We start from the raw sequence: 26,771 nt of genomic DNA, 5'->3' as shown, positions 1-26,771 counted from the left end.
CTGCTTTGTGTTGCTGCTTGTGTTGTGTCCGCAGAGTGTTTTGCTTCTGTTTTTGTCACTTCAAATATAGGTGTACCCACTTAGGCCAGGTCAATGGGTGGTGTGAGTTGGCTCCACACAACACACATAGCTGATAGTATTCAATAAGTTGAATGTGTTGCATGATGACACATGCATGGCCTGCCCATGTGTATATTTCCCTTGCAGTGACGTACTAGAGCATGTAGGTGCTACCTTACAGAATAGTGCCTAGTGTAAATACACACAGAACTGCAAATTATTGGCACCTCTGACATGTGTAAGTGGTACGTAAATTGCCCCAAAAGCTGTGTTTATGTTTATTAAGTGGCCATTTTACCAAACGGCAATAAAAGGTGGCCTGCGGTGTCGTCAATGCACCGGTTTGCTGCACGCCAAGGCCTTTTTTCAATAGCACCGGTAAATGGCCGTGCGGTAAGCAAAATATCGCCACGTGGCCATTTACAGTTAAGGGCTTCGGTGGTAACTGGGCAGCATGCGGTGCTGCTGAATTACCGTTGTGCACACCCCTGGTGCTAGAAAATAAAAATGTTTTTTCTAGTACCGGAAGTGGCATACAGCAAAGGCAGGATTACCGCCGGGCTCCAGGGTAACCTGGCACTAGACCCGATTTGCCGTGCGCCAAGCCCGCACTACCCGTTCCGCCCTTTAGTAAAAGGGCCCCTAAAAGATTTGCTATACTGCTTAGCTAAAGAAAGAAAAAGAATGACATATTTTCCATATGAAAGGCATTCTCACCAACAAAAAATATAAAGGAAAGACAGATGAATAACCAAAGTTAAGTATAACTCAATAAACAAATATATCCTCAAATATATTCCAGACTTCTGGAGCAGAAAGGCCACAGGCCATCATAAAGAAATATGTTTTAAGCTATATCTTAATTTTTTTCAGGTATATTTTTCATACTTAAATGCAATGAAATAGGTAATCTATTCCAAATGGCTAGTGCCCCCCCCCCCAAAAAAAAAATCAGTCTCTCATCTTATGCTCAACCGTGCCCTTGAGACATGGGGATTCACCATTCTATTACTAACATGAATCGTTACATTCTATAAAGTTGGTTGACCAGATTTCCTACTAGTGCGCAAATTTGGGCTCACAAGTTATAGAAAAGTGCCAGTTGTGTGCCTAAGGGGTCCTTTTACTAAGTGGCCTATGCTAATTTGGATGCGTGAAATTGGCACATGCTGGGCCATTTTTAACAGCGGCTGGGAAAAAGGCCTTTTTTAATGGGGCAGTAAATGGCTGTGTGCTAATATGAAACGTAACGTGTAGCTATTTACTGCCTGAGCCCTTAACGCCACCTATTTACTTGGTGGAAAGGTCTCATGAGCTACTTGTGTAGTAATCAGTGCACGCCAGTGTGGCCTCACTGCCAATTACCACTGGGAACACTCCCCACAGTAGACAACAGAAAATTATTTTCTAGCACAGGAAACAGCACACTCCAACTTCAAAATTACTGCCGGGCCCTTGCACTATGCCGGCGGTAGTGTCAATTTGGGGCATGCTACCCATGCCTTGTAGCGCTATAGAAATGATAAATAGTAGTAGTAGTAGTTAGCCCTACTGCAACTTAGTAAAAGGGCCCCTTAATCGTTAAATTAGGCACCCATTGGCTTTAAGTACCAATGATAGCCCTTAAGTGGTGTTAATTGATGCTAATTGGTCCTAAGTTGTGGAACTGCACTTAGGTGCTAGTCTAGAAAAAATGTTGTGTTTTTTTTTGCTGAAGTGCACTAATGGATTTAGCGCATGCTAATGATTAGCATGGTTTACGGTTTATTACATTTAATATACCGCTCTTCATAAGTAACAGCAGAGTGGTGCACAACGTTCCAATAACATCAGAAAAAGGAAATGAACTGCTATAATGAAAGGAAAGATAACAACAACAAAAAGAACTAGGAGAATGAAATGTACAGTAAAATTATATATCAAAGGCAGACGAGAATAGATGTGTCTTTAGACCTCCTTTGAATTTGGGATAGGACAATTCCAGTCGCAAATCTTTGGGGAAGGAATTCCAAAGGAAAGTTGCCAAGTATAAAAAGGTAAGGATCTAGTAGACTTGAGATGTGCCGAGGAGAGAGAAAGGAGGCAGAGGCAACAATAATCAAGCTACCATAAAATGTGGACTGCAGTATAGGATATAATGTGAGATAAAAGGTATAGAGGGGAACCAGAGTGGAGAGTCTTGTGATAAGTAGAACAACCACAAGAAAGTGGAGGAACATCAATCTCTATGACCATAGTACAATAAACGAAGGAGAAGGGTGAAGAGATGGCACTTCCAAAAACCACAAATGAAGACGTGTCAGTCCAATTCAATAGTGTGTACTGACCAAGATCAGATTTTAAAAAGTGAAAATAAATGTTTCTAGGAGCTTGAGTATCATCTACATGTATATTAAAATCCCCAAGAATAATCAAATTTGAAAAATGGACTAGTAACTCAGCAATTAATTCATAGATGTTAATCCAAACTAAAGCTGTCAAACTCAAAGAGTAAATTAAAAGGAAGTTCCACAACGAGGTTTTTAGTAAATTCAATAGCAACTCCTTCACATCTATTTTTTTCTGAATGTGTAAATGCAATAATGTCATAATTCACAGGCAAGCACTGATATAAATAAAATTCTTCTCCTGCTTTTAGCCATGTCTCTGTACAAGAAGTAATCATAGATCTAGCATCATTAATCAAGTCTGAAAGAACTCCTGTTTTATTATGCACTGACCGACAGTTTAGTGAAAGAAACTGTACTGAGCAATTAGTTGGATCTAGGGTGTTTAGAGATGTGCTTATTGGTACCACATAAAAAAAAGAACCAGTTCACTTCTATGAGGAACAAACAAAACACAAAAAGTGGGGATGACCTGAGACAGGATGATAAAGCCACAACTTTTATTCAAAATGGTGGTTGACAAGTACAAAGCAAGAACTATGGTGGACTCTACACAGGCCATGTTTCGGCGGTAAAACCTTCCTCAGGGGTCTTCAAAAAATTAATAGTACAAAAAAACTTGCACACATGGTTTAAACCAGGACATAGATTTTTATGACTTTTTCTCTAATTAGAGCTCATGGTAAATTTCCCTTCCAATATTTTCAATGGCGATGAATAAACACAGAAACATCCTACCCAAGGACATACAGTTCATGAAAAACTGAGACGAAGAACGCAAAAACACACTAAACAAAACAGCACCACACAAAACAAAAACAAGAATTAAAAAACAACTACGTCCCTGGTTTAATGAAGAGCTACTGTAAATGAAAGAACTATGGAGGAAGCTTGAAAGAACATGGGCTAAAAACAAAACAGACACAAACAAAACCATATGGAGAAAAGCTATAAGAACATATACAAACAAAATAAAGAAAGCTAAAGCAGAATATTACAGCACATATGGTAACCCAAAACAGGCTGTTACGAAAAAAAAATACTCAAACTCGGAGGGAGTGGCCAAAGGTGGCGCCGACACGCTGAGAGGAGTGAGGCTGCTCGGAATAGTTTGCTGAAGTTTCCTAGACTTTGATTCCTGTTTGCCATTATGCCGCATACTAAAAGAAAGGGGATATCCCCTTTTGCAGGAAACCGGCAAAAGAATCGGTTGGGCCGCTGGATGACCGAGAGGTAAAAGGGGCAATCAAGGAAGATAAAGACGTAGCAGAGAGATTGAATGAATATTTTGCTTCGGTCTTCACCGAGGAAGATTTGGGTGGGATACCGGTGTTGGAAATGGTATTTCAAGCGGACGAGTCGGAGAAACTTACTGACTTCACGGTATACCTGGAGGACGTAATGGGGCAGTTCAGCAAACTGAACAGTAGCAAATCTCCTGGACCGGATGGTATTCATCCTAGAGTACTGATAGAACCGAAAAATGAGCTTGCGGAGCTACTGTTAGTGATATGCAATTTATCCTTAAAATCGAGTGTGGTACCGGAAGATTGGAGGGTGGCCAATGTAACGTCGATTTTTTAAAAAGGTTCCAGGGGAGATCCGGGAAATTATAGACCAGTGAGTCTGACGTCGGTGGTAGAGGCTATTATCAAAAACAAAATTACAGAGCACATCCGAGGACATGGATTACTGAGACCAAGTCAGCACGGCTTTTGTGTGGGGAAATCTTGCCTGACCAATTTACTTCAATTCTTTGAAGGAGTAAGCAAACATGTGGACAAAGGGGAGCCAGTTCATATTGTGTATCTGGATTTTCAAAAGGCGTTTGACAAGGTACCTCATGAAAGGCTACAGAGGAAATTGGAGGGCCATGGGATAGAAGGAAAAGTCCTATTGTGGATTAAAAACTGGTTGAAGGATAGGAAACAGAGAGTGGGGTTAAATGGGCAGTATTCACAATGGAGAAGGGTAGTTAGTGGGGTTCCTCAGGGGTCCGTGCTAGGACCGCTGCTTTTTAATATATTTATAAATGATTTAGAGATGGGAGTAACTAGCGAGGTAATTAAATTTGCTGATGACACAAAGTTATTCAAAGTCGTTAAATCGCGACAGGATTGTGAAAAATTACAGAAGGACCTTATGAGACTGGGCGGCTAAATAGCAGATGACGTTTAATGTGAGCAAGTGCAAGGTGATGCATGTGGGAAAAAAGAACCCAAATTATAGCTACGTCATGCAAGGTTCCACGTTAGGAGTTACGGACCAAGAAAGGGATCTGGGTGTCGTCGTCGATAATACACTGAAACCTTCTGCTCAGTGTGCGGCTGTGGCTAGGAAAGCAAATAGAATGTTGGGTATTATTAGGAAAGGTATGGAAAACAGGTGTGAGGATGTTATAATGCCGTTGTATCGCTCCATGGTGCGACCGCACCTTGAGTATTGTGTTCAATTCTGGTTGCCGCATCTCAAGAAAGATATAGTAGAATTGGAAAAGGTGCAGCAAAGGGCGACTAAAATAATAGCGGGGATGGGACGACTTCCCTATGAAGAAAGACTAAGGAGGCTAGGACTTTTCAGCTTGGAGAAGAGACGGCTGAGGGGAGACATGATAGAGGTATATAAAATAATGAGTGGAGTGGAACAGGTGGATGTGAAGTGTCTGTTCACGCTTTCCAAAAATACTAGGACTAGGGGGCATGCGATGAAACTACAGTGTAGTAAATTTAAAACAAATCGGAGAAAAGTTTTCTTCACCCAACGCGTAATTAAACTCTGGAATTCGTTGCCGGAGAATGTGGTGAAGGCAGTTAGCTTGGCAAAGTTTTAAAAGGGGTTAGACGGTTTCCTAAAGGACAGGTCAATAAACCACTACTAAATGGACTTGGAAAAAATCCACAATTCCAGGAATAACATGTATAGAATGTTTGTACGTTTGGGAAGCTTGCCAGGTGCCCTTGGCCTGGATTGGCCGCTGTCATGGACAAGATGCTGGGCTCGATGGACCCTTGGTCTTTCCCACTGTGGCATTACTTACATACCTGTCCTTGCCTCTTGCCTGAAACAGGAAACCCTTGATAGCTTCACTCTCTGGTGGCCACAGAATAAAACCGGAGCAAGTTCTGCTTTGTGCACCGAGGGAGGAACCTCGACGCCTTTGGAACATGAAACAACGCTCTCTCCTCTGGAAGCTGAGATACCACCATGCACCGCCGTGTCGTGGGAAGAGAAGGTGGGCCCCAAGAACGCGGAAGACGCTTGTATTGGGGCCTGTGGTAATGGCTTTTCATCGGAGCGATTAACGGCGGTACCTGAGATCGTGGACAAGAAGGAATCATTGAACCCTCCCGTGGTGGTTACGCTGGATACCCTCTGGCAGGCAACTGAGAGATTGAATTCCTCGATTACAAAGTCAACTCAGGAAACAACGAATCTGGTTTCAACGGTGGAACAGCTCTCCAAGTCGATGGACAAATTAAAGCAGGACTTTAATGATCAGGTACAAAAATATCAAACTGATGTTTGAAGTGGAGGAGTGGCCTAGTGGTTAGGGTGGTGGACTTTGGTCCTGGGGAACTGAGGAACTGAGTTTGATTCCCACTTCAGGCACAGGCAGCTCCTTGTGACTCTGGGCAAGTCACTTAACCCTCCATTGCCCCATGTAAGCCACATTGAGCCTGCCATGAGTGGGAAAGCGCAGGGTACAAATGTAACAAAAAAAAAAAAAACATTAAGGACAATATGTCAGCTGTTATGAAAGACAATTTGGTTATACATCAGAAAATAGAACAAATTGAAAATTATAATAGACATCTGAATATGAGGATACTAAATTTCCAAAGGCCTGTTGGAGTCCTTCCCTTAGAATTATTAAAAAAAATACCTAATTGAAAATTTAAAGATTTCTGCTCAAAATATTCCTCCTATAAATAAGATATATTTTCTTCTTGTGAAGAAGAAGAAGAAGCAGCAGCAGCAGCAAGGAGGGGGGGGGGGGGGGGGGGGGGGGGGGGTCTCATGAGGATATGGAACAGGCCCAGGAAGAGGAGAAATTTGATGACTTAAGAGACATTTCTTTGATTTGGAGGACTCATTATCAGAAGTAACAAAAAGGGCTACACTATTGGTCTAATTTGTATTTGAGCAGGATTTCAACGCCATTCTGAAGTTGTATTTTAAGAATGCACATCAAGATAGGGAAATATCCAAGATGGCGTTTTGGAGCGGAAGTGTGCTCTGAGAGCTCCGCAAACTCAAGTGTTATTCTGGCGGAATAGAGCGTCCCCTTGGCGAGCTTTTGTGAGTAATGGGGAAAAGAAAGGGAAAGGTCGTAACCCCAGCCTCCTCGGGACCGACTGGGATCCCCACTACACGCCAGCTCACCTTAGAGGCATGCGGAGTCCGAGCGCCGGTAGCTGCAATGTCTACCTCAGAGAACGCACAGACATCAGCGAACAGCAGTAGTGAGGGAGTGACTCTCAGCCCTCCCTCACGGGGCACGACCCCGCTGCAACCCGGAAGCAATGACGAGATAGTGAGTGAACGACTGGAGAAGTCCGAAGTGGGCTTAGATCTGCAGCCGTTCCGAGGAGGCCCCCTCGCTGATTCCTTCGCTGGAGCAATATCAATTGGGCAAACGACGACCACCTCGACGCCCATTCGACCCAATGAAGTATCTTCCGGAGGTACTTGTGGTATGGTAAGGCCCAAAACTGTTACAATGGAGAATCTCTGGGATGCCATACAGGGGATTAACTCCTCCCTGGGAATAATTTCTGAATCTCTCCGCGGAGAGATTGTAGAGCTTAAACATGATTTCCAACATTTATCTAGCGAGACGGAGAGATATAAAAATGACATAAAAGTTTGTGAAACTGAGATAAAATCTACTAAGGACTTGACTACTTTACTAATTAAGGAAAAAACTATGACTGCAAGGAAAATGGAGTTTTTCAAAAACCAGCTTAGGAAAAATAACTTGTGTTTCTTGAACTTTCCATTATCACCTTATATTTCCGCTACTGAGTTATTAAAGAAATATTTTACTGAAATTCTGGGACTTAAGATTGAAAATCATCCACCAGTGATGAAGACCTTTTATATAAAAGGGAAAAAGTGGACATCTAACTAAACATCCACCTACAGACACTAATCTTACTGATTTCCTTGAGACATCTGTTGAAAAAGAATGAGCTACTTTGCTTGTCTCTTTTGCTTTTGAACTGGATAAAATAAATGTTCTATGTCTATACTTTAGACATATAAACAAAGTGTTCTTGGGAGAAAAGATTAACATTTTTCCAGATTTATCCAGGGAAACCCAATTAAGAAGGAAGGAAGGAACTCCTGGCTTTTAAGCCACGAGTCCTGGCCCTTGCGGCTTCCTTCTTTATAAACTTTCCCTGTAGATGCATTATTTCCTATGAGTCTAATAATTATTTCTTTACAGATCCCAAGAAACTTCAAGAATTTTTAGTTCATAGGGAGAATATGAGAAGATCCCCAGTATCAGCAGACCAGAATAATACTGCTGACTGATTGCAGCATTGCTAATACCTCTGCTCTAATAATAATGTTAATTTTCTGTTTTTTGATTAGAATTATCCTGATTCTTGGATCAAAATTGTGGACTGAGAAATAGTTGAAATTGCAATTGTTTTTTATTTTTATTTTTCCTTATGTTTAAGTTTCAAATATTCCTGATAATGTTTGTATATGAATGTTAAAAAATTAAATACTAATGAAGAGAATTAAACAGAAAAAAGAATGCACATCAAAAGTTCTGTGGCCAAAAATTATGGATATTTCCAGACGTTACTAGATCTACTTAAGATAAATGGAAAAGTTTTCTAGATATGAGAGAAGAAATAAAGTCTTTTGGGGGCTACTTTCTTTCTAGCTTATCCCTGTAAATGTATAGTGAGATATTTGGGAGTTAAATATGTTTTCTTTGTACCGGATCAGCTTAGAGCTTTCATAGACCTGAAAAGGGTAGCAGGGTAATAACATCTGTTTATTAGGCTGTATATGGAATAGAAGTGGGTGGGCACGGGCCTTACTTGTTAACTTTATACCACTGTGATTTCCTTGATTTAAGCCACTCTCCCAATATTGGTGGTCTAAGGAAGGGATAAATACGAAGTTACAGTGTTTCAAAAAAACCCTTTTCCTTCTTGTTTTGCTCTGTATAGGAGAATATATTTGTTTTGTATTTTCCCCCGAGTCACATGTAACAAGTTTATTACTTGTGTAATAGAAATAAAGAATAAAAAAAAAAAATACTCAAACTCATGAACAAACTACTGAAAATCCAGGACGTACTGGCATCAACTGAAACACCAACAACTACAGACAAGTTTGCACAATATTTAAAATAAAGAATAAACACAAGATCAAAACTGGCGAAATCACAAACATTCATCAATCACAGATTTCCTACAAGAATGTGAAACCAAAAAAACCCACATCATGGCAGACAGAACCTGGTCCTCCTTCAAATCACCCAAACCAAACACAGTTAAGACGCTACTGACAAAGTACAAACATGCTTACTGTCTGCTAGACAAATGTCCCAACCATATGATGAGAGACCCACCGGACTGATTCACTGAATGCTTCACCACACACATCACATACATGTTTTCAAAAGATCAATTCACAAATGACAAAGGCGAGATCATACTCACCCCAATCCCCAAAAACACAACAAGCAAGATCAGCGATATAACAAACTACAGACCAGTGGCTTCAATACCACTTATGGCCAACAGTTGACTTCGAGCCTGCCATCAGAATGAAAGGCTCGTTAACCTGTGGCATCACCTGCCTGATAGACTCTTAGTCAGATGGGGAGAGAGTCCACCTGCTTCCTGGTTCATCATCATCAGTTCCTGTTCTGCCTACGGATCCAGTGTTCGTGAGTGATATCATCTTTCTGGATGTACAGTTATCTCCTTAGTGCCTGTAAGTGCTTGGGGGTTAGGCATCCTATCTTAGTTCCTTTGACAGGTACTTGTGACCCTTTAACATCATTCTGAATGATTTTGCATAACTCATTGTCTTTGATTACAGAGTGAGAGATTGTTTGCAAGATATCCAGAGTGCTAAGATAAATTATACCTCTCACCCACTGCTAGGGTGGTCCCCTGGTAATATGCACTTTGTCCCCAAAGTTTTGTACCTGTCAACCACCATTTTGAATAAAAGTTTTGTCTTTATCATCCTAGCTCATCTGCACGTTTTGTGTTTCATAGTGGTACCACATGCATAAATCTACTCGCACACAAGACGGGTAGTTGTCTGAAGGTCCATGCCTGCCAGTGAAACGGTGCTTTAATCATGCAAAAGGCTTAGAAAACTACCCCCTGTGAAGGGTACTTTTTAAAACAGCTTCCTAGCTTGTTTGGCAGATATGCACATAAGGTTTGTCTATTGTATTTTTAAAAAGGAAACAATAAGCATAGAAACCATTTTACAATTACCTCATACAGACTCTTGCAATGGACTCCACTGGGATTAATTGGACATAATTTACTTATTTAGAACCTGATGCTCAGTGTTACGTAATCAGATGTGACATGCTCCTACATGGATAAGTAGCGCTGACCAGGGACGTATCTAGACTTCGCCGATAGGGGGGTCCAGAGCTGAGGTGAGGGGGCACATTTTAGCCCCCCCCCCGGCGGCGCCACCGCCATTGCCGCCACCCCCGCCGCCACCAGAACCACCTCCAACAACTGTAGCCCGCCCGCCGACCCTCTCCACCGCCGAAGACCCTCTCAACCCCCCACCCGCTGTCGCCTACCTTTGCTGGCGGGGGACCCCAACCCCCGCCAGCCGGTCATCATCCTTCGTTCGTTTGGGTTTCTTCTTTCTGAGTCTGACTCTGACATCCGACGTCAGACTCACAGAAACAGAACGAAGATTTCTGTGAGTCTGACGTCCTGCACATTGTGTACGTGCAGGACGTCAAAGTCAGACTCAGACTCAGAAAGAAGAAACCCAAACGAACGAAGGAAGACGACTTTGGCTGGGGGGGGTGTTGGGGTCCCCCGCCAGCAAAGGACGTTGATGGCAGGTTGGCGGCGGGAAGGGGATTGCGAGGGCCGTCGGTAGGGGGTCCAGGGCCAAATCTATGGGGGCCCTGGCCCCCGTGGCCCCATAGCAGATATGCCCCTAGCGCTGACTGGGTCCTACTCAGATTTTCAGTGGCACTTACCCAGATAGTGCTGCTGAAAATTTGGTCAGACTGCCTCAGCACTATCCAGGTCCGTTTACCTGGTAACTATCCAGATAAAATTAGGAGAGCAAAAAGGCTCCCTACTTTTATCTGGCTAATTTTATGGGTTACTAGTCTGAATATAGCTGACACTCGGATAAGCAATATCAGTATCCGGGTACAGCCTGGCACCAAATATCAAACATATAAACGGCAAGTGGCCGACTCACCTGCAAATGCGCAGTAGAAACTTCCCTCTCTGTCCCGCCCTCACGTCAAGACATAATGACGTCAGAGGGCGGAACAGAGAGGGAAATGGAGTCGGAGTCACTGTTGGACGCTGCCACCTGGAAACGAACATTGCGCGCACCAACCTCCACCCTCCCCCCCATCCTCGCCGTCGCTCCCGCCCTCCTCCACATCGGGCCCCTGCACTGACCGGACAGCGCCTCTCACCTCCGTGTGCAAGCGCTGCAGGCAGCAGCAGAGCGATCTGCTGCTGCCTGCAGCACTTTCACACGGAGGTGAGAGGCGTTGTCAGGTTACTGCAGGGGGCCCAACATGGAGGGGGGAGGGAGCGGCGGCGAGGAGGGTAGCTGAAAATCTCGCCCGTTTTTACGGGCTTAACGGCTAGTCAAACATATAAATGGCAAGTGACTGACTCACCTGCAAATGCGCAGTAGAGACTTCCCTCTCTGTCCCGCCCTCGCGTCAAGACGTGATGACGTCAGAGCGCGGAACAGAGAGGGAAACGGAGTCGGACTGTCAGACACTGCCGCTGGAGCCTGGAAACGAACATCGCGCGCACCTGCCTCCACCCTCCCCGCCGCTGCTCCCGCCCCCCTCCGTATCGGGCCCCCTGCACTGACTGACCTGACAGCGCCTCTCACCTCCGTGTGGAAGCGCTGCAGGCAGCAGCAGAGCGATCTGCTGCTGCCTGCAGCACTTTCACACGGAGGTGAGAGGCGTTGTCAGGTTACTGCAGGGGGCCCAACATGGAGGGGGGAGGGAGCGGCGGCGAGGAGGGTAGCTGGAAATCTTGCCTGTTTTAACAGGCTTAACGTCTAGTTTGGGTATAAAAAGCCTGCGGTGGTCAGTATTTCAAAAAAACACCACTTCAGAATGAATACTGACATGTCAGGGGTTAATTTTTGAAAGCCAGTATTTCATGTACAGAAATATTCTCTCCTGATCTACATATAAACTGATATGCATTCAGCCTGCATTTAAGTTTACCTGAGAGGTGGGCAACCACGGTGCCTGAGGACCACAACTCAGTTGGGTTTTCAAGGTTTCCACAATGAATATTCATAAGATTGATTTGCATATACTGCTTCCATTGTTTGCAGCTAGATCTCATTCATATTCATTGTGGAAATCTTGAAAACTCGACTGGTGGTTGCCCACCATTGGTTTACCTAAACTGAGTGGAGACATGCCTGAAGACACAAATACTTTATAAAACAAACACAGATTTGTGTAAATTAAGCTGGGAAGTACGTGCATGCCACAGATGAGGTGTAGCTATATATGAACACATTCCCTGGGGTAATTTTCAGTGGAAGTATGTGCATATATTTTTCTGAAAATTTGCTGCTACCTGCAAAGTGAAGAGTAATAAGTGTGCTAAACTATTTATGTGAATGCACAGTAATAAAATTACTCCTAAAAAATGTATTTCCCTCCTCAAAAAGGAATATATAATCTCATTCGATGGCACTGTAAATTTTGGCAGGGAAGTCCATAACACTGTGTGTTTATCAGTTATGATAAACTAGTGTTTTCAGTGAGCCTGTTGTGCCTGGGATTCTGGATGTTGAGTTGTTAGGTTTTTTTGTATTGTAATTACTTGCTATATGTTATACTTTTCTTTATGTTTATTATGTATGTAATATTGTTCTCCACCCAGGATAAGGGTGGACTCTAAATAATAAGCATCTTTCTACTGGTTGTTCATGGTTAGAGAGAAAGAAGTAAAATATCCTGACTCAGAGATGTGTCCATAAACTGCATGACTTCAGCATTGGCTTCGATGCTTACTGGAGGGTATCTGAAGAGTAATCAAATTAGTCACTCTAAAATTATTCAGTCAAGCTTGTTGGGTTAAAGTCTGTTGAGACAGAAATAAAAGTCCAAATTGCAAGAAACATGTTCTGACACTATCCTACCTAACTGCAGTTTATGTATTTCCTTCACTGGCAAGTATGGTCTTTGGAGTCCTGAAAAACTTGTCTGGCCTTTCTATTCAACCATCTATCCATCTGCATGTATCCAAATCTATCACCTCTGTTCTGTCTATTCATATGCACTTATCCAATTATTCACCTACCATACATGCAAAATTATCTGGGTTCAAATCCTACTTCTCACTCTGAGACATTTTGTGACCTTGAACAAGTCAATTCAGCCTCCAGTGCCTCAGATTCACCCACCTTGACATCCCATTTGCAAAGAAAATAACTCATATGCCAGATTATGGAATTTGCCTGGGGCTCAGATTTGAAAAAGGCAAGTAACATATCCAAACTCAAATCCATTTGTATTTGTCAAGCCTTAATCTGCCGGAACAGAACAAAATTGAGTTCCAGCACCTCTTTAAAAACCGGAAATGACATTGGAGTTGATTCCACTGGCTGAAGACCCTGGGGACTGAATCTAGCATGCCAGTAGGGATCACTACTGCCTGAAGACACTGAACAGTCAACTCTGATATGCAAATGAGGACTATTAGGCCCTGCTGAGAAAGACCAAAGTGATAAAACTTTCAATCCTTCCTCCTGACCTCAACTACACTATTGTGCAGACTTAAGAGAGAGAGAGAGAGAGACAGAAAGAAAGAACGAGTGAGCAAGCATGGAGATAATGGGCGTAGTTTGACAGTTTCATTTGGGGGGGGGGGGGCAAAGGGTGGGGCGTGTCTCTCTCCCGCCGTTGCCCCCCACCTCCCGGAGTCCTCCAGTGGTGCCCGGTATCACCCTCCCCCATCTTCCAATCTCTAAAACCACCAGCAGCCTCAGCGAAAGAAGCACGCACGCTGCTTTAGAACTGCCCTGGAGGCCCTTCTCTCTCCTACAACTTCCTGCCTGCATGGGAACAGGAAGTTGAAGTAGAAAGAAAGGCTTCCAGGGGCAGGTCTAAAGCAGCGTGCGTGCTGCTTTCTCACAGAGGCTGCTGGCGGCTCGAGGATTGGAGGATGGGGTGGCAGCTCGTTTGCGGGGGGGGGGGGGGGCTCCCCCCCCCCCAAACTACACCCATGAGATAGATGATTAGGGGAAGAGGGGTGGCAGGAATGAAAAGCATTACTGAATGGGAGAGAAGAGTCTAAGGGTAAGTGATTCGTAGGGGGAAAATCATGGGGTGACTGACTGATGGAGGGGAAAGAACATGGGAGTGACTGATTAATGAAAAGATCGTAGGGGGTAAGTGATAGGGAAGAGCAGGGTTGGGGAAAGAAATAGCATGCGGTAAGTGATTGGTTGGAAATAATTGGTTGAGGTTGAAATCATTGAGAAGAGCACGGAGATGAGTGACTGAGGGGAGAGACAGCATGTGGGACAGCAAGTGAGGAGAAAAGGGGGAAATGAGTGGACAGAAAGAATGGAGATGAGTGAGTAAATGTGGGGGAGATCTAGGGGCACTTTTACAAAGCCGCATAAGCGTCTACGCGCCCCCAACGTGCGACAAAAAAGTTATCGTACGGCTCCCGCGTAGCTCTTGCGGTAATTTCCTTCTTGCTACGTGTCTGATACGCACGGCCGAAAAATAATTTTTATTTTATTTCGCGCGTATCGGACGCGCACCAAGTGGCGGATCCAGCGTGCACGTGGGAAACAGCCAGTTTCTTTTCTCCCCTGCTCCCTTGCATTCGTGGCGGAGCACCACTCGCACCAACCGCGTTTTTGGGCGCTCCTTCTCTCTCCAGCCCCAGGACTTGCTCCGGCCCCGAAACGGGACCCAAAACCGCTGGAGCAAGCCTGGGGCAGCCCAGAAAACGCTGGCCACCAATAAAAAAGCTCCCGGATGGGCCAAAAACGGCCCAAAAAGGGTCCTAAAAAAAACTGGGGCACATCAAACAGAGCCCCAGGGAGCCCAATGGACCCCAAAGCAAGCCCCGGATAATGGCCACCATGACCACCCCGGAGCCCAGGTAAGTACCTTTAAAGGGGACACACATTAATTTTTTAAAATTTTATACCCTATTTACAAAAGCAACAATATAGTCAACCAAGGGGGAATTTTGTGTGTGTTTGGTCTGTTTTTTTTATGGGGTATAGTATATTTATTCAACATTTTACCTGTCAAATGATGGCTTCTCTCCACAGTCAAAGGCATCCTGTAACTCCTTAACAAGGTTAGCCTGGCCTGGGAGTCTAAAGAGCCCCTCTTCCTTCAATCCGTGCTGTCTGATAAAATCCACACACTGTTCCACCAACATGGGCGCCAGACGCTCACCATATCTCTTTTCATACCGAACTGTGTCTTCCAGCTTCTGGCCAAAAATACCTGTGTGGGTCACAAATAAAAAAAAACAGCAGGATTAAAAAAAAATAATAAACACACACACACACTTTTATCCCCAAATTCTATAAAAGGTGCTTAAAATTGCATGTGCAAATTTGTGCACACGCCCAATTTGTGAACGCAATTTAGTTAAATAATAAGCAAATTAGCACCAATACTTGGGCCCTAACAATTATTGGCACTAATTGGCATTAATTAAAATTTGCATGTGCATTTTTAGGTGCTGGGATCCACGTATTAATTTTCTGTGCAGCTCAAAAAAAAGGGGCATGGCCATGGGAAGGTCATGGGTGGATTATGGGCATTCCCACAATTTTTGTGTACTGTTATAGAATAAAGGGGATCCGCGCCTAATTTCCCCTTCACTAAATTCATGTTGGCTTTCTCTCTTTAATCTATGCTCTTGAATATTATCACAAAACGTCTACCCACCTACATGGGCTTACCCTGCGGCCACTTAGAGGATCTATCCCTAGCACAGCTCAGGTTCACCTGCACCTGCTGCTTGTACTCTACACTAGCACCCTCCTCCCACCGACTGGGTCACAACCACCTCTGTGCTAGTCTACCGTTCCCAAATTATCCTAAGTGATTTCTAGGTTACTGAGCCCACACTCTCAGTGGTTCCACAGTTCCCAAACAGCATTCACAGACCCAACAAACAAACCGCCAGGATTCTTTATTAGTCCAGAAAAGCAGAGCGAACAAACAACTGTGTTTATTCTCAGAACTTGAAACAGTGGACAAAAGATGTGCAAAAGTAACTGAAAATGGATTAATTAGAAAACTAACTAAACATTTGCATACTGACTAAACAGTGCCTGGGAAGATCAGGACATATAATTCACTGAGCCTCAGCAAAGAGATCTATCTCTCTTTCTTCCTGGCTAAGACTGAAGGCAAAATCAGTATACTCTAAAGGAAATGAGCTCCTGGGCCAATCAGAGCCCAGTCAACAACATTTGAAAGTATACTGCTGCTTACTTCCTGCTTGTGTTAAAGAAAAAGAACATTCAGTTCCCTATAACAGCTGTACAGCAAAGAAACACCACCTGCTGGCCAAATAGGAGAAATACACTTCAGGACATAATTAAAATAGGAAAATATCTAATATATTTTACAGACTTAAAACACACTGTTTCTTCACAAATATGCTCTGTAATTTTGTTCTTTATAATAGCCTCTACCATTTTGCCTGGCACTGACCACAGGCTCACCGCTCTATAGTTACCAGATCATCTCTGGAACCTTTTTTTTAAAAATCGGCGTTACATTGGCCACCCTCCAATCTTCCAGTACCATGATTGATTTTAAATATAAATTACATTTACTAACAATAGTTCTGCAAGTTCATTTTTCAATTCTATCAGTACTCGGGGATGAATACCATCCGGTCTAGGCAATTTGCTGCTCTTCCATTTGTCAAATTGCGCCGTTACATTTTCCAGGTTTAAAGAGATTTCATTCAGTTTCTCTGACTTGTCAGCTTTGAATATCTTTTCTGGCACCGGTAACTCTCTCAAATCTTTCTTGGTGAAGAGTGAAGCAAAGAATTAATTTAATCTCTCCATTATGGCTTTGTCTTCCCTGAGTGCCCCTTTTACCCCTCGGTCATCTAGCGATCCAACTGTAGTATAACTAAATAAGTAAATAAATAAATTGTTTTAAATATCAGGTCTTAGGTAAACTAGGTCTACAGCACAGCGGCATACCTACCTTATATGGCACCTGGGGCGGATCACATCCCCCCAGGCAGCATGCATCCCACCCCTCCTCCAAGCAGGGGGGTGCATGGAGCAGATGCACGGCTGTCGGCTCTACTGGTCCTCTGTCCCCTCTGATGCCAGCTTCCTGTTCCAGGGCAGAGGACCAGTAGAGCCGACAGCCGTGCACCCGGTCACGTACCCCCTTGTTGCCAGCACCTGGGGAAGACCACCCCCACCGCCCTGCCCTAGGTACGCTATAGCTATAGCAGCAGCTTCATGGGGGGGGGGGGGGGGGAGAGGGAGAGGTGCCAGCAGTGAGCAGGCTACAGTCAAGCAAAACAGTAGAACCTGACTGCCAGACAAATTCAGAGAATCATCAGCACGTATTTGCACTACATAGGAAGTGGATAATTTTGAAATACACAATTTACCCAGATACCCTCATTCCCCCAGATTCTACATATGGCACTTTGAGTTGCGTGTGCAAATTTGAATATGCGTTCAATTTGCATGTGCAACTTAATTGAATAACAAGCCAATTGGCATTGATAATTGGGCAACAAGCAATTATTGGCACTAATTGTAATAATTAGAATTTACACGTGCATCTTTTTAGGTGTATTCTATAAAGAGGTGCATATAAATTCTAGTTTTTCAGTGCTGGGGGAGTGTTTGAGGGCGGAGAGTAGGCATGCCCAGCACTAATCAGTTAGTGCAGCTGCATCGCCACATGCTGATTAGCGTGTGGTTAGCATGGGAGCCCTTACCACCCAGTAAGAAGTGGAGGAGTAGCCTAGTGGTTAGTGCAGTGGACTTTGATCCTGGGGAACTGGGTTCAATTCCCACTGCAGCTCCTTGTAACTCTGGGCAAGTCACTTAACCCTCCATTGGCCCTGGTACAAAACAAGTACCTGAATTATGTAAACCGCTTTGAATGTAATTGCAAAAACCTCAGAAAGGCAGTATATCAAGTCCCATTTCCCTTTCCCCCTTCCCATAAATAGGTGTCGGTAAGGGCCCCTGCACTAATGGTCATACGCTAGTTGGGAAATTAGCACATACCTATTAATGGGGGAAACAGGAAATGTGGTCATTTTACAGCCATGCTAAAAATGGCCTCTGTGCATGAGAAAGCCCCTCATGACTGATACTGCAGGCCAATTTTTAGTGCAGTTTAGTAAAAGGGTCCCTTAATTCCTTAATATTTTGTTTCATGTATAGTCTATTTTATGTATTTAAAATGATATTTTTGAAAAATAAAACAGAAAATGAAACAAAGCTGGCACCAGATCTCCCCCCCCCCCCCCCAACACGTGCTTCTAATTTGCCTGGGCTTCTCCTTCCCCTTATCCCTCTCCTCACATCTTACCCCATAGCTAAGAGGCTGAAATCAGGCAAAAGCAATCCTCAGTTGATGCTAAACTGCAAAATGATGCCAGCTTTAAGTCACCTGGAATCATACTGGCATTCTGCACCAGCAGCGAGCCAAGTAGAGGCTGAACACAAAGATCCCATGTGGAGAATAACAAAAGAGGACAGAGTGGGAGAAGAAAGAAGACTCAGCAGACAATGGGACTTGTGAAGAAACAATACTTTATTGTTACAAAAAGTCCTTGAGCTGTGCAAAGCACTCTTATTAATGAAGAGTGTTTTACACAGCTCAAGGACTTTTTGTAACAATAAAGTATTGTTTCTTCACAAATTCCATCCTCTGCTGAGTCTCCTTCCCTCTCCCACTCTCTCCTCTTATATTGCACCAGCAGGCCAGGCGTTATTGGGCATTTTTCTTGTCCCATTTTGATTTGACACCTGCTTGCCAAGATGTAAGAGGTGGCCTGGATGATGACAGGGACAAGCCCGGATGGCTTTATTTTCACTTAGGGGGCAGAGTCTTGCCATTAAACCAAATGGAAGAAATAACTAAAGAAACTGGTGAGGGGAGGAAGGGGCCTAGGCTGATGTCAGTTTTTAATTCCCCCCCCCCCCTTTGATTTTTCTTTAATTTCACTTTAAACAGAAGCACATCCCTAATATCATATTATGTCATGTCCCCTACCTCAACACAAGCGGCGTCCTCGGGCTGCGCAGGGTCCCGTTGACACGCACACTTGACTTGTACAGCCCTGAGCCGTGTGTGTGTGGTTCTTCTCTGGCTGCAGGCTCCTTGATTGCTTTGTTTCCATGCACCTGGGTCTGCTCTTGGTCTGCCTGGCTTCCCTTGCTTCTCTCCTATTGGTCTTCCGGTTCCTCCTTCCCCTGCTCTTGTCCTATGGCTGTGCCCCTTCTCCCTCCTGCCAGCACTTTATCAGTTGAGCTCTCCCTAGACTCCTTGCTTTGGCTTCTACTTTGGTAGGTGTTACTTGCTCAGTAGTGTGCTTCTCCTCTACTTTGTTCTTCGTTGCTGACTCTGCCTGTACCTGGATTACTCTTGTGTCTGCTGCCTGCCTACTGACCTTGCCTGTACCTGGATTACTCTTGTGTCTGCTGCCTGCCTATTGACCTTGCCTGTACCTGGATTACTCTTGTGTTTGCTGCCTGCCTACTGATTCTGCCTGTACCTGGATTACTCTTGTGTCTGCTGCCTGCCTACTGATCTTGCCTGTACCTGGATTACTCTCGTACCTGCTGCCTGCCTACTGACTCTGCCTGTACCTGGATCACTCTCTTGCCTGCTGCCTTGTCTGGTCATCACGTTCATCACCCCGCTTCCTGCTCCAATCTCGTACGCCCTGTAGGCCGCCTGCACCTAGGGGCTCAACCTCTGGGGAACGGCGGTCAGCGCAGGTGAAACCCGGGGTTGTCCGGCCGCCAAGCAGAACCTGGTCCAAAAACCGGGCTCGGCAGCGCTCTACTTGGTACAAGAACTCACAGGTCTGACATATTATTCATATTGGGCCCTTTTACAAATCTACAGTAAAAATTGGCCTTACCGTGCCCTTATGCAGGTCTTTCCCACGTGCTAAGGCCATTTTACTGCAACTATAAAACACCGATTTTCTATTTATTGCATTAATGGCCAGCTGTATTGGCTCTGACATTATGGAACAGATTACCTCTTGATACCAGATTGAATTGTCTTTTAATAAGTTCATGTGCAATCTAAAAGCTTATTACTTTAGTCAGATGGCCTAGTTTGTGGGTGGGCTGCAGCATTGCCTTGCATTATTAATGTTTTACCTTCTTTCCTTTTGTTTAGGAATTATGAAATTGCAATGTTAGTTCCTTTTGTTTTGTCTCTGCATGTCAATTGTTCTTACCTGGATAAGACTATTTTGAATTTTATGCTTTCTGCTCTAGATTACAGGCATTTTAGGCATATGATAAAGACATACCTGTTTAGGAAATTTGTGTTAAACTCTATAGATTGACGATTATTGGTTGTTTATTACTTGTCACTGATTGTCACTGATTTTTATGAACATTTTAAAGGGAATTTTTATTTTTGTGCTAATAATGTAAGGTTGTTATTCTCTGGTAATTTCCAGATCTATCTTTTGTAATCCACATAGAACCATAAGGTATAGCAGACTATAAAATATTGGGTTATGTTATGTTATGTTACTTGTCCTCTTGTCCTTATTTTAGCAGTTTCATTCTGAATCCCCTAATTATAATTTTTAAGCCACCTAGATTTCTCTAGCTATTTGTTGTACTTATGGAAGTTCTGGTGGCTTCGCTGTCTGACCTTTTCAATGTTTCTTTAGAGTCTGCGGTGGTCCCAGAGGACTGGAGAAGGGCGAATGTGGTTTCTTTCCACAAAAGTAGAAGTAAGAAGGAGAGTGGGAACTACAGGCCTGTTAGTCTGACCTCTGTGGTGAGTAAATTAATGTGGAAATGCTTCTAAAGCAGAGGATTGTGAGGTTCATGGAAACAAATGGATTGCAGGACCTGAGGCAGCATGGGTTCACTAGAGGCAGGTCTTGTCAGATGAATCTAATTTCTTTGACTGAATTACCAAACAGTTAGATTTAGGGGGAGCACTAGATGTGGTGTACTTAGATTTTAGCAAAGCATTTGACACAGCTCTGCATCAATGACTGATAAATAAACTGAGCACCCTCTGTATATGCCAGAGGTTTTCAACCCGGTCCTCGGGGCACACCTAGCCAGTCAGGGTTTTCAGGATATCCCCATTGAATTTACCCGACAGCATTGAGATAACTGCGCCTTTATATATATATATTTTTTTATATATACTTTTACAATATAAGTACTGGATAACATTGATGCCAGATTTGGATTACATTCATGCGAGTTATTGAAGCCATTGAAGCATTTGAAATATTAGAAGCTAATGTGTTTAGCAATTATAGGCACCATTTGTATTTAGTATTTGAATAAGAGTTAGCATTTCGCTATTAAATTTCTAAGATACAAATTTGATATATGAATGAAGAGCATAACAGCGAGTGTATGTTTGTACGTGTGAGTATACCTATATATGAGGACATGGATAGTTTCAGGGTGTCTTTACTAAGGCTTGCTGGTGTTTTTAGCGTGCAGTAAATATTAAAGATGCCTATCTATTTCTATGGGTGTCTTTAGCGTTTAGCATGCGCCTATTTTTAGCTCACGCTAAAAACTACAGAACGCCTTAGTAAAAGACCCCCTTCAGTTTGTTACACCCCGCCCAGCGCATCCGAGGATACACTGGGCAGGGCTGGGTGCCGCCATTTTGCGGCGTCGCAGGAAGAGGAGGGAGGCAGGCTATCCTTCCTCCTCCAACACACAAGGTAGGGGGGACTGGACTACCAGGGACCCACCGGATCTCCAGCCCTCCCTGAACCTGGGGGGAGATCATTGGGGGGGGGGGGAACAGAGGTCCAGCAGACCTCCAGCCCCCCTGTCACTGGGGGGGGGGGGGGGGTGGTCACCCACCTGGGGGGGATCGTCAGGGGGACCGGAGGTCCACCGGACATCCAGTCCCCGTTGCTTGGGGCAGGGGTAGTTGGGGCCTGGTGGTCCCATGGACCTCCAGCCCCTGTGTTTGACAGGTTAGGGCTTTTGACAGCCCAGACCTGTCAAACATGCTCAGCCACAATTCTCCCGCACTTCTACCCCATGATCAGAGATAATTGTGTGCTTAAATTTGCATGCAATTATCTCTGATCATCAGTACGGTAAAGCCCCGTGCTGTTTCAGCACTATTTTAGAGCGCTGTTTGGACCAGCGCGGGGCTTTTGATCATCTATTTGTAAGTTGGTTCACTCCACAGACTTTAGATACCAACCAAGGTGCTCAGTGGTGGAACTCACTGCCCATGGCAATCAAGGGTCAGCCTGGTATTTCACAAAAGACTAAAAACTTTCCTCTTTGAGAGGTTTCTACCCATTGATGGAGTGTTTTAGATTATTAAAGGCCATCAATAGTTTATTATTTAGTTCTTATTTGTGCTACTCTGCTGTTACTTGCTATTTTGTTTATGGTATTGTAAATCTTGCCCAGGGCCGGCCCAAGGCAAGATGCCACCTAAGGTGGAGTTTGCATACCGCCCCCCCTGGTATTTTACCTGGTCATGGCGACATTCCAAGCCCGGCAGCGATTCCCATACACTGCCCTGCCGCTGCCGGCACCCGTCTCTTCCCTTTACTGCGGCTGCCTCAGCGAAACAGGAAGTTAATTTAGGCAGCCACAGTAAAGGGAAGAGGTGGGTGCCGGCGGAAGCAGGACAACTTATAGGAATCGCTGCTGCTGCTGCCAGGCTTGGAAAGTTGCCCTGACCAGGTAAAACACCGTGAAGCCACCCCCCCCCCCTCGAGATGCTGCTGCTAAAGCGTGCCACCTGAGGCCCCCGTCTCAGGTGGCCTAATGGTCAGGCTGCCCCTGACCTTGCCTGTCATTTTATTTATTGTAAGCCACATTGAACTGAAGTATGTTCGGGATAATGTGGGGTATAAACGTCAAAATAAATAAATAAATAAATAAATAAATAAATAAAATTGACCCTAATTTGCAGTTTCTCTCCCTTTGCTTTACTTATGTATCATTTCGATAGTTGGAGATTTGGGTTTTTTTTTTCATTTTCTTTTCTCCGTTTTGTTTTTGCTATTCTTGTGTTTTTGTTTTAAAGGCAGGATATAGAGTATAGGAAAATTAGGTTCTTACCTTGGTAATTTTCTTTCCTTTAGTCATAACAGATGAAGCCATTACGTATGGGTTATGTCCATCAACCAGCAGGGGAGATAGAGAGCACTCAAACTTTCACAGTGCCCTCTTGGCCAGCTAGCTCCACTGCCTCTTCAGTATTTGAAGCTTCCAAAGCAGTATGGCAAACCGCAATGGGAATCACAAGAGCTTTCCTCACAGCGAACGATGGCCCATCACAAGGGCATGAACTCATAAAGGAGGGAATGCACATCCTCCTGGAGGGAATAAACTCATCCTCCTTATTGTATAAGTGGAGGGGAACACACGTGCCTCCTGGAGGGAATCACACATCCTCCCAACACACTGGAGGGAATGAACTCATCCTCCTATTTATAGAACTGGAGGGGAACACACGCGCCTCCTGGAGAGAATCAACACATCCTCCAAATAAAAACATGCTGGAGGGAATGAACACATCCCCCTAAATTTAAACTGAACATGAATCCTGAAGATTGTTTTCCAACTTTCTCCCAAGGAAGGAACTTCAGGAAATTAGAACAGAACCTGAAAAACAGATTCACAGCATACAGACAATCATACAGGGAGGGCTCATGGCTTCATCTGCTATGACTAAAGGAAAGAAAATTACCAAGGTAAGAACCTAATTTTCCCTTCCTTGTCATCAAGCAGATGAAGCCATTACGTATGGGATGTAACAAAGCAATCCCTAGATAGGGTGGGAACAAGCCACACCACGCGCTAGCACTTGTGCACCAAAACGCGCATCCCTCCTGGCAGCCACATCCAGCCTGTAATGTCGGGCAAAGGAGAGCTTAAAAGCCCATGTTGTTGCACTGCATATCTCTTGAAGAGAGAGTGCTCCAGTTTCAGCCCAAGAGGAAGAAATCGCTCTAGTAGAATGTGCCTTAAAGGCTACAGGCGGAACCCTGCCGGCCAGCAGATAAGCTGAAAAGATAGTTTCTTTGAGCCAGCGGGCAATAGTGGCTTTAGACGCTGGAGACCTTCTGCGAGAACCGGATAGCAAAACAAACAGATGATCAGAAGTCCTGAAAGAGTTAGTAACTCGCAGATACTGCAGCAGAGTCCTGCGCACATCCAAAAGGTGCCGCTGCCCAAAAGATTCTGGAAACTCTTCCTCTGAAAAAGAGGGCAAGCATATAGGCTGGTTTAGGTGAAAGGCTGAAACCACCTTAGGCATAAAGGAAGGCACGGTCCGAACCGTGACTCCGGACTCTGAAAATTGCAGAAATGGGTCTCTACAGGACAGCGCCTGGAGCTCTGACACCCGTCTCGCCGAGGTAATGGCCACCAGAAAAACTGCCTTCAGTGTCAAATCTTTCTCCGATGCTCGCCGAAGCGGCTCAAATGGAGATGCCTGCAGGGTTTTCAAAAGTAGACCCAGGTTCCAAGCTGGACAGGGTGCTCACACTGGAGGTCGGAGAAGAAGCACCCCTCTAAGAAACCGTGCCACATCTGGGTGAGCAGCCAAAGACACGCCTTCCACCTTACCACGAAGGGAGGCCAACGCTGCCACCTGCACCCGCGGGGAATTATAGGCCAAGCCTTTTTGTACACCTTCCTGCAAAAAGTCCAGAATTGGCGAGACAGGAGCCCGCATTGGAGCAATGGCTCTGGAAGCACACCATGACTCAAACAGGCACCAAATCCTGGCATAAGCCACGGAAGTGGACCGCTTGCGGGCTTGCAGGAGAGTGGAAATAACTTTATTGGAAAAACCTTTATCCCTCAATTGCGCCCTCTCAATAGCCATGCCGTAAGACCAAAGCGGCCGGCGTCCTCCATGGCTACCGGTCCCTGAGTCAACAGGTTCGGTACCAGAGGTAACGGCAGAGGAACCTCCAGGAGCATCTGTCGGAGGTCTGCATACCAAGGTCTCCTTGGCCAATCCGGGGCGATGAGGACCACTTCTCCTGGATGCAGCCGAATCCGCAAGAGCAGGCGCCCTATCAAGGGCCATGGGGGAAACACATAAAGTAGACCCGGAGGCCAGGGTTGAGCCAAGGCATCCAACCCCGCCGAGCTAGGATCTCTCCGTCTGCTGAAGAAGCACGAGACTTTGGTATTGGCACTTGTCGCCATTAGATCCATCACGGGCTTGCTCCATTTGGCACAGATCTGCAGGAATACTTCATCTGCCAGATTCCATTCTGCTGGATCGATCTGATGCCTGCTCAGATAATCGGCCTGCATATTGCTCTGACCTGCAATATGAGCTGCCGACAGACACTGAAGATGCAGCTCGGCCCAGTGGCAAATCAGTTCGGCCTGCGCGGCTAGTGCTCTGCACCTTGTTCCGCCTTGTCGATTTATATAGGCCACCGTTGTCGTGTTGTCCGACATCACTCTGACAGCCAATCCTTCCAAGGTCACTTGAAAGGCCAGAAGCGCCTGAAACACCGCTTTCAACTCTAGGCGGTTGATGGACCACTCCGACTCCTCAGGTGTCCATAGACCCTGGGCATGCTTCCCCTTGCAATGTGCACCCCAGCCCTTCAGGCTGGCATCTGTTACTACTAGGCACCAAACGGAGAGCGTCAGCGGCATTCCTCGCCGCAGCATGCTGTCCGAGAGCCACCACTCCATGCTGAGTCGGGCCGCAGGGAGCCAAGTAAGTCTGCATTGGTAATCCTGAGAAATAGGAGACCATCTCCGGAGTAGGGAATACTGTAGAGGTCTCAGGTGCGCTCTCGCCCAGGGTACCACTTCCATCGTGGCTGTCATCGATCCCAGCAGCTGGACAATGTCCCAAGCTCGCGGGCGGGGCATCCTCAGGAGCAGACGGACCTGATTCTGAAGCTTGCACTGCCTTAGCTCGGGTAGGAACACATAGCCCGAGACTGTGTCGAACCTGGCCCCCCAAAATTCTAGAGATTGTGAAGGGGTCAGGTGACTTTTGGCCATATTGACGACCCAGCCTAGAGATTGCAGTACTGAGACCACTCTGGCTGTAGCTTGTAAGCTCTCTGTTGCAGAGTCTGCTCTGATGAGCCAGTCGTCTAGGTACGGGTGAACCCTGATACCCTCTCGCCTGAGAAAAGCAGCTACTACCACCATTACCTTCGAAAAGGTTCGGGGAGCTGTGGCGAGGCCAAAAGGCAAGGCCCTGAACTGGAAATGCTTTCCCAACACCGCAAACCTCAGAAACTTCTGGTGCGGGGGCCAAATCGGTATGTGCAAGTAAGCTTCTTTCAGGTCTAGAGACATGAGAAACTCTCCTGGCTGTACCGCCACAATGACGGAGCGCAGGGATTCCATGTGGAAATGCCGCACTCTCAGGGACTTGTTCACTTCTTTTAAGTCCAGAATAGGGCGAAAGGACCCACCTTTTCGCGGCACCACAAAGTAGATGGAGTATCGGCCGCAGCCTTGCTCGGCGGGAGGCACCGGGGTCACTGCCCCTAACTGAATCAGACCTTGTAAAGTCTCCTCCACCGCCGCCCGTTTGACGGCAGAACCGCATCGGGACTCCACAAACACGTCTCTTACTGGGGCGTTGAATTCTATTCTGTATCCATCTCTGATCAGGTCCAGAACCCACTGATCTGAGGAAATCTTGGCCCACTCCTCGACAAAGAGGGAAAGCCGTCCTCCGATGACAGGCATCGAGGAGAGGGCCGGCGCACCATCATTGAGAGGGTCGCCCCTGAACTCCTGGTCTTGAGCCACCGGCTGCGGAACGCTTGTCCGAGCGAAAGGAGTTCCTCTGCTGACCACGGGCACGTGAAGTGAACCCAGCAGAACGCCCCGGGC

At 45.3% G+C, this 26,771-nt stretch overlaps 1 protein-coding gene across 4 annotated transcripts in view; it reads right to left on the bottom strand.

The window, feature by feature from the left end:
* ARHGAP24 (Rho GTPase activating protein 24) overlaps positions 1 to 26,771 on the bottom strand; it is a 912,569-nt gene that overhangs the window by 65,214 nt on the left and 820,584 nt on the right. For all 4 annotated transcript variants that reach the window (XM_030190600.1, XM_030190603.1, XM_030190601.1 and 1 more), the window contains one exon: positions 14,961 to 15,168. In XM_030190600.1, coding sequence (XP_030046460.1) covers positions 14,961 to 15,168 — 208 coding nt within the window. The remainder of the gene's footprint in view (positions 1 to 14,960; positions 15,169 to 26,771) is intronic.

Source organism: Microcaecilia unicolor, chromosome 2 (assembly GCF_901765095.1).
Source record: "Microcaecilia unicolor chromosome 2, aMicUni1.1, whole genome shotgun sequence".
NCBI classification, from domain to species: Eukaryota; Metazoa; Chordata; class Amphibia; order Gymnophiona; family Siphonopidae; genus Microcaecilia; species Microcaecilia unicolor.
Note: the sequence above shows the minus strand (reverse complement) of the source record. Positions and strands in the feature narration are given on the sequence as shown.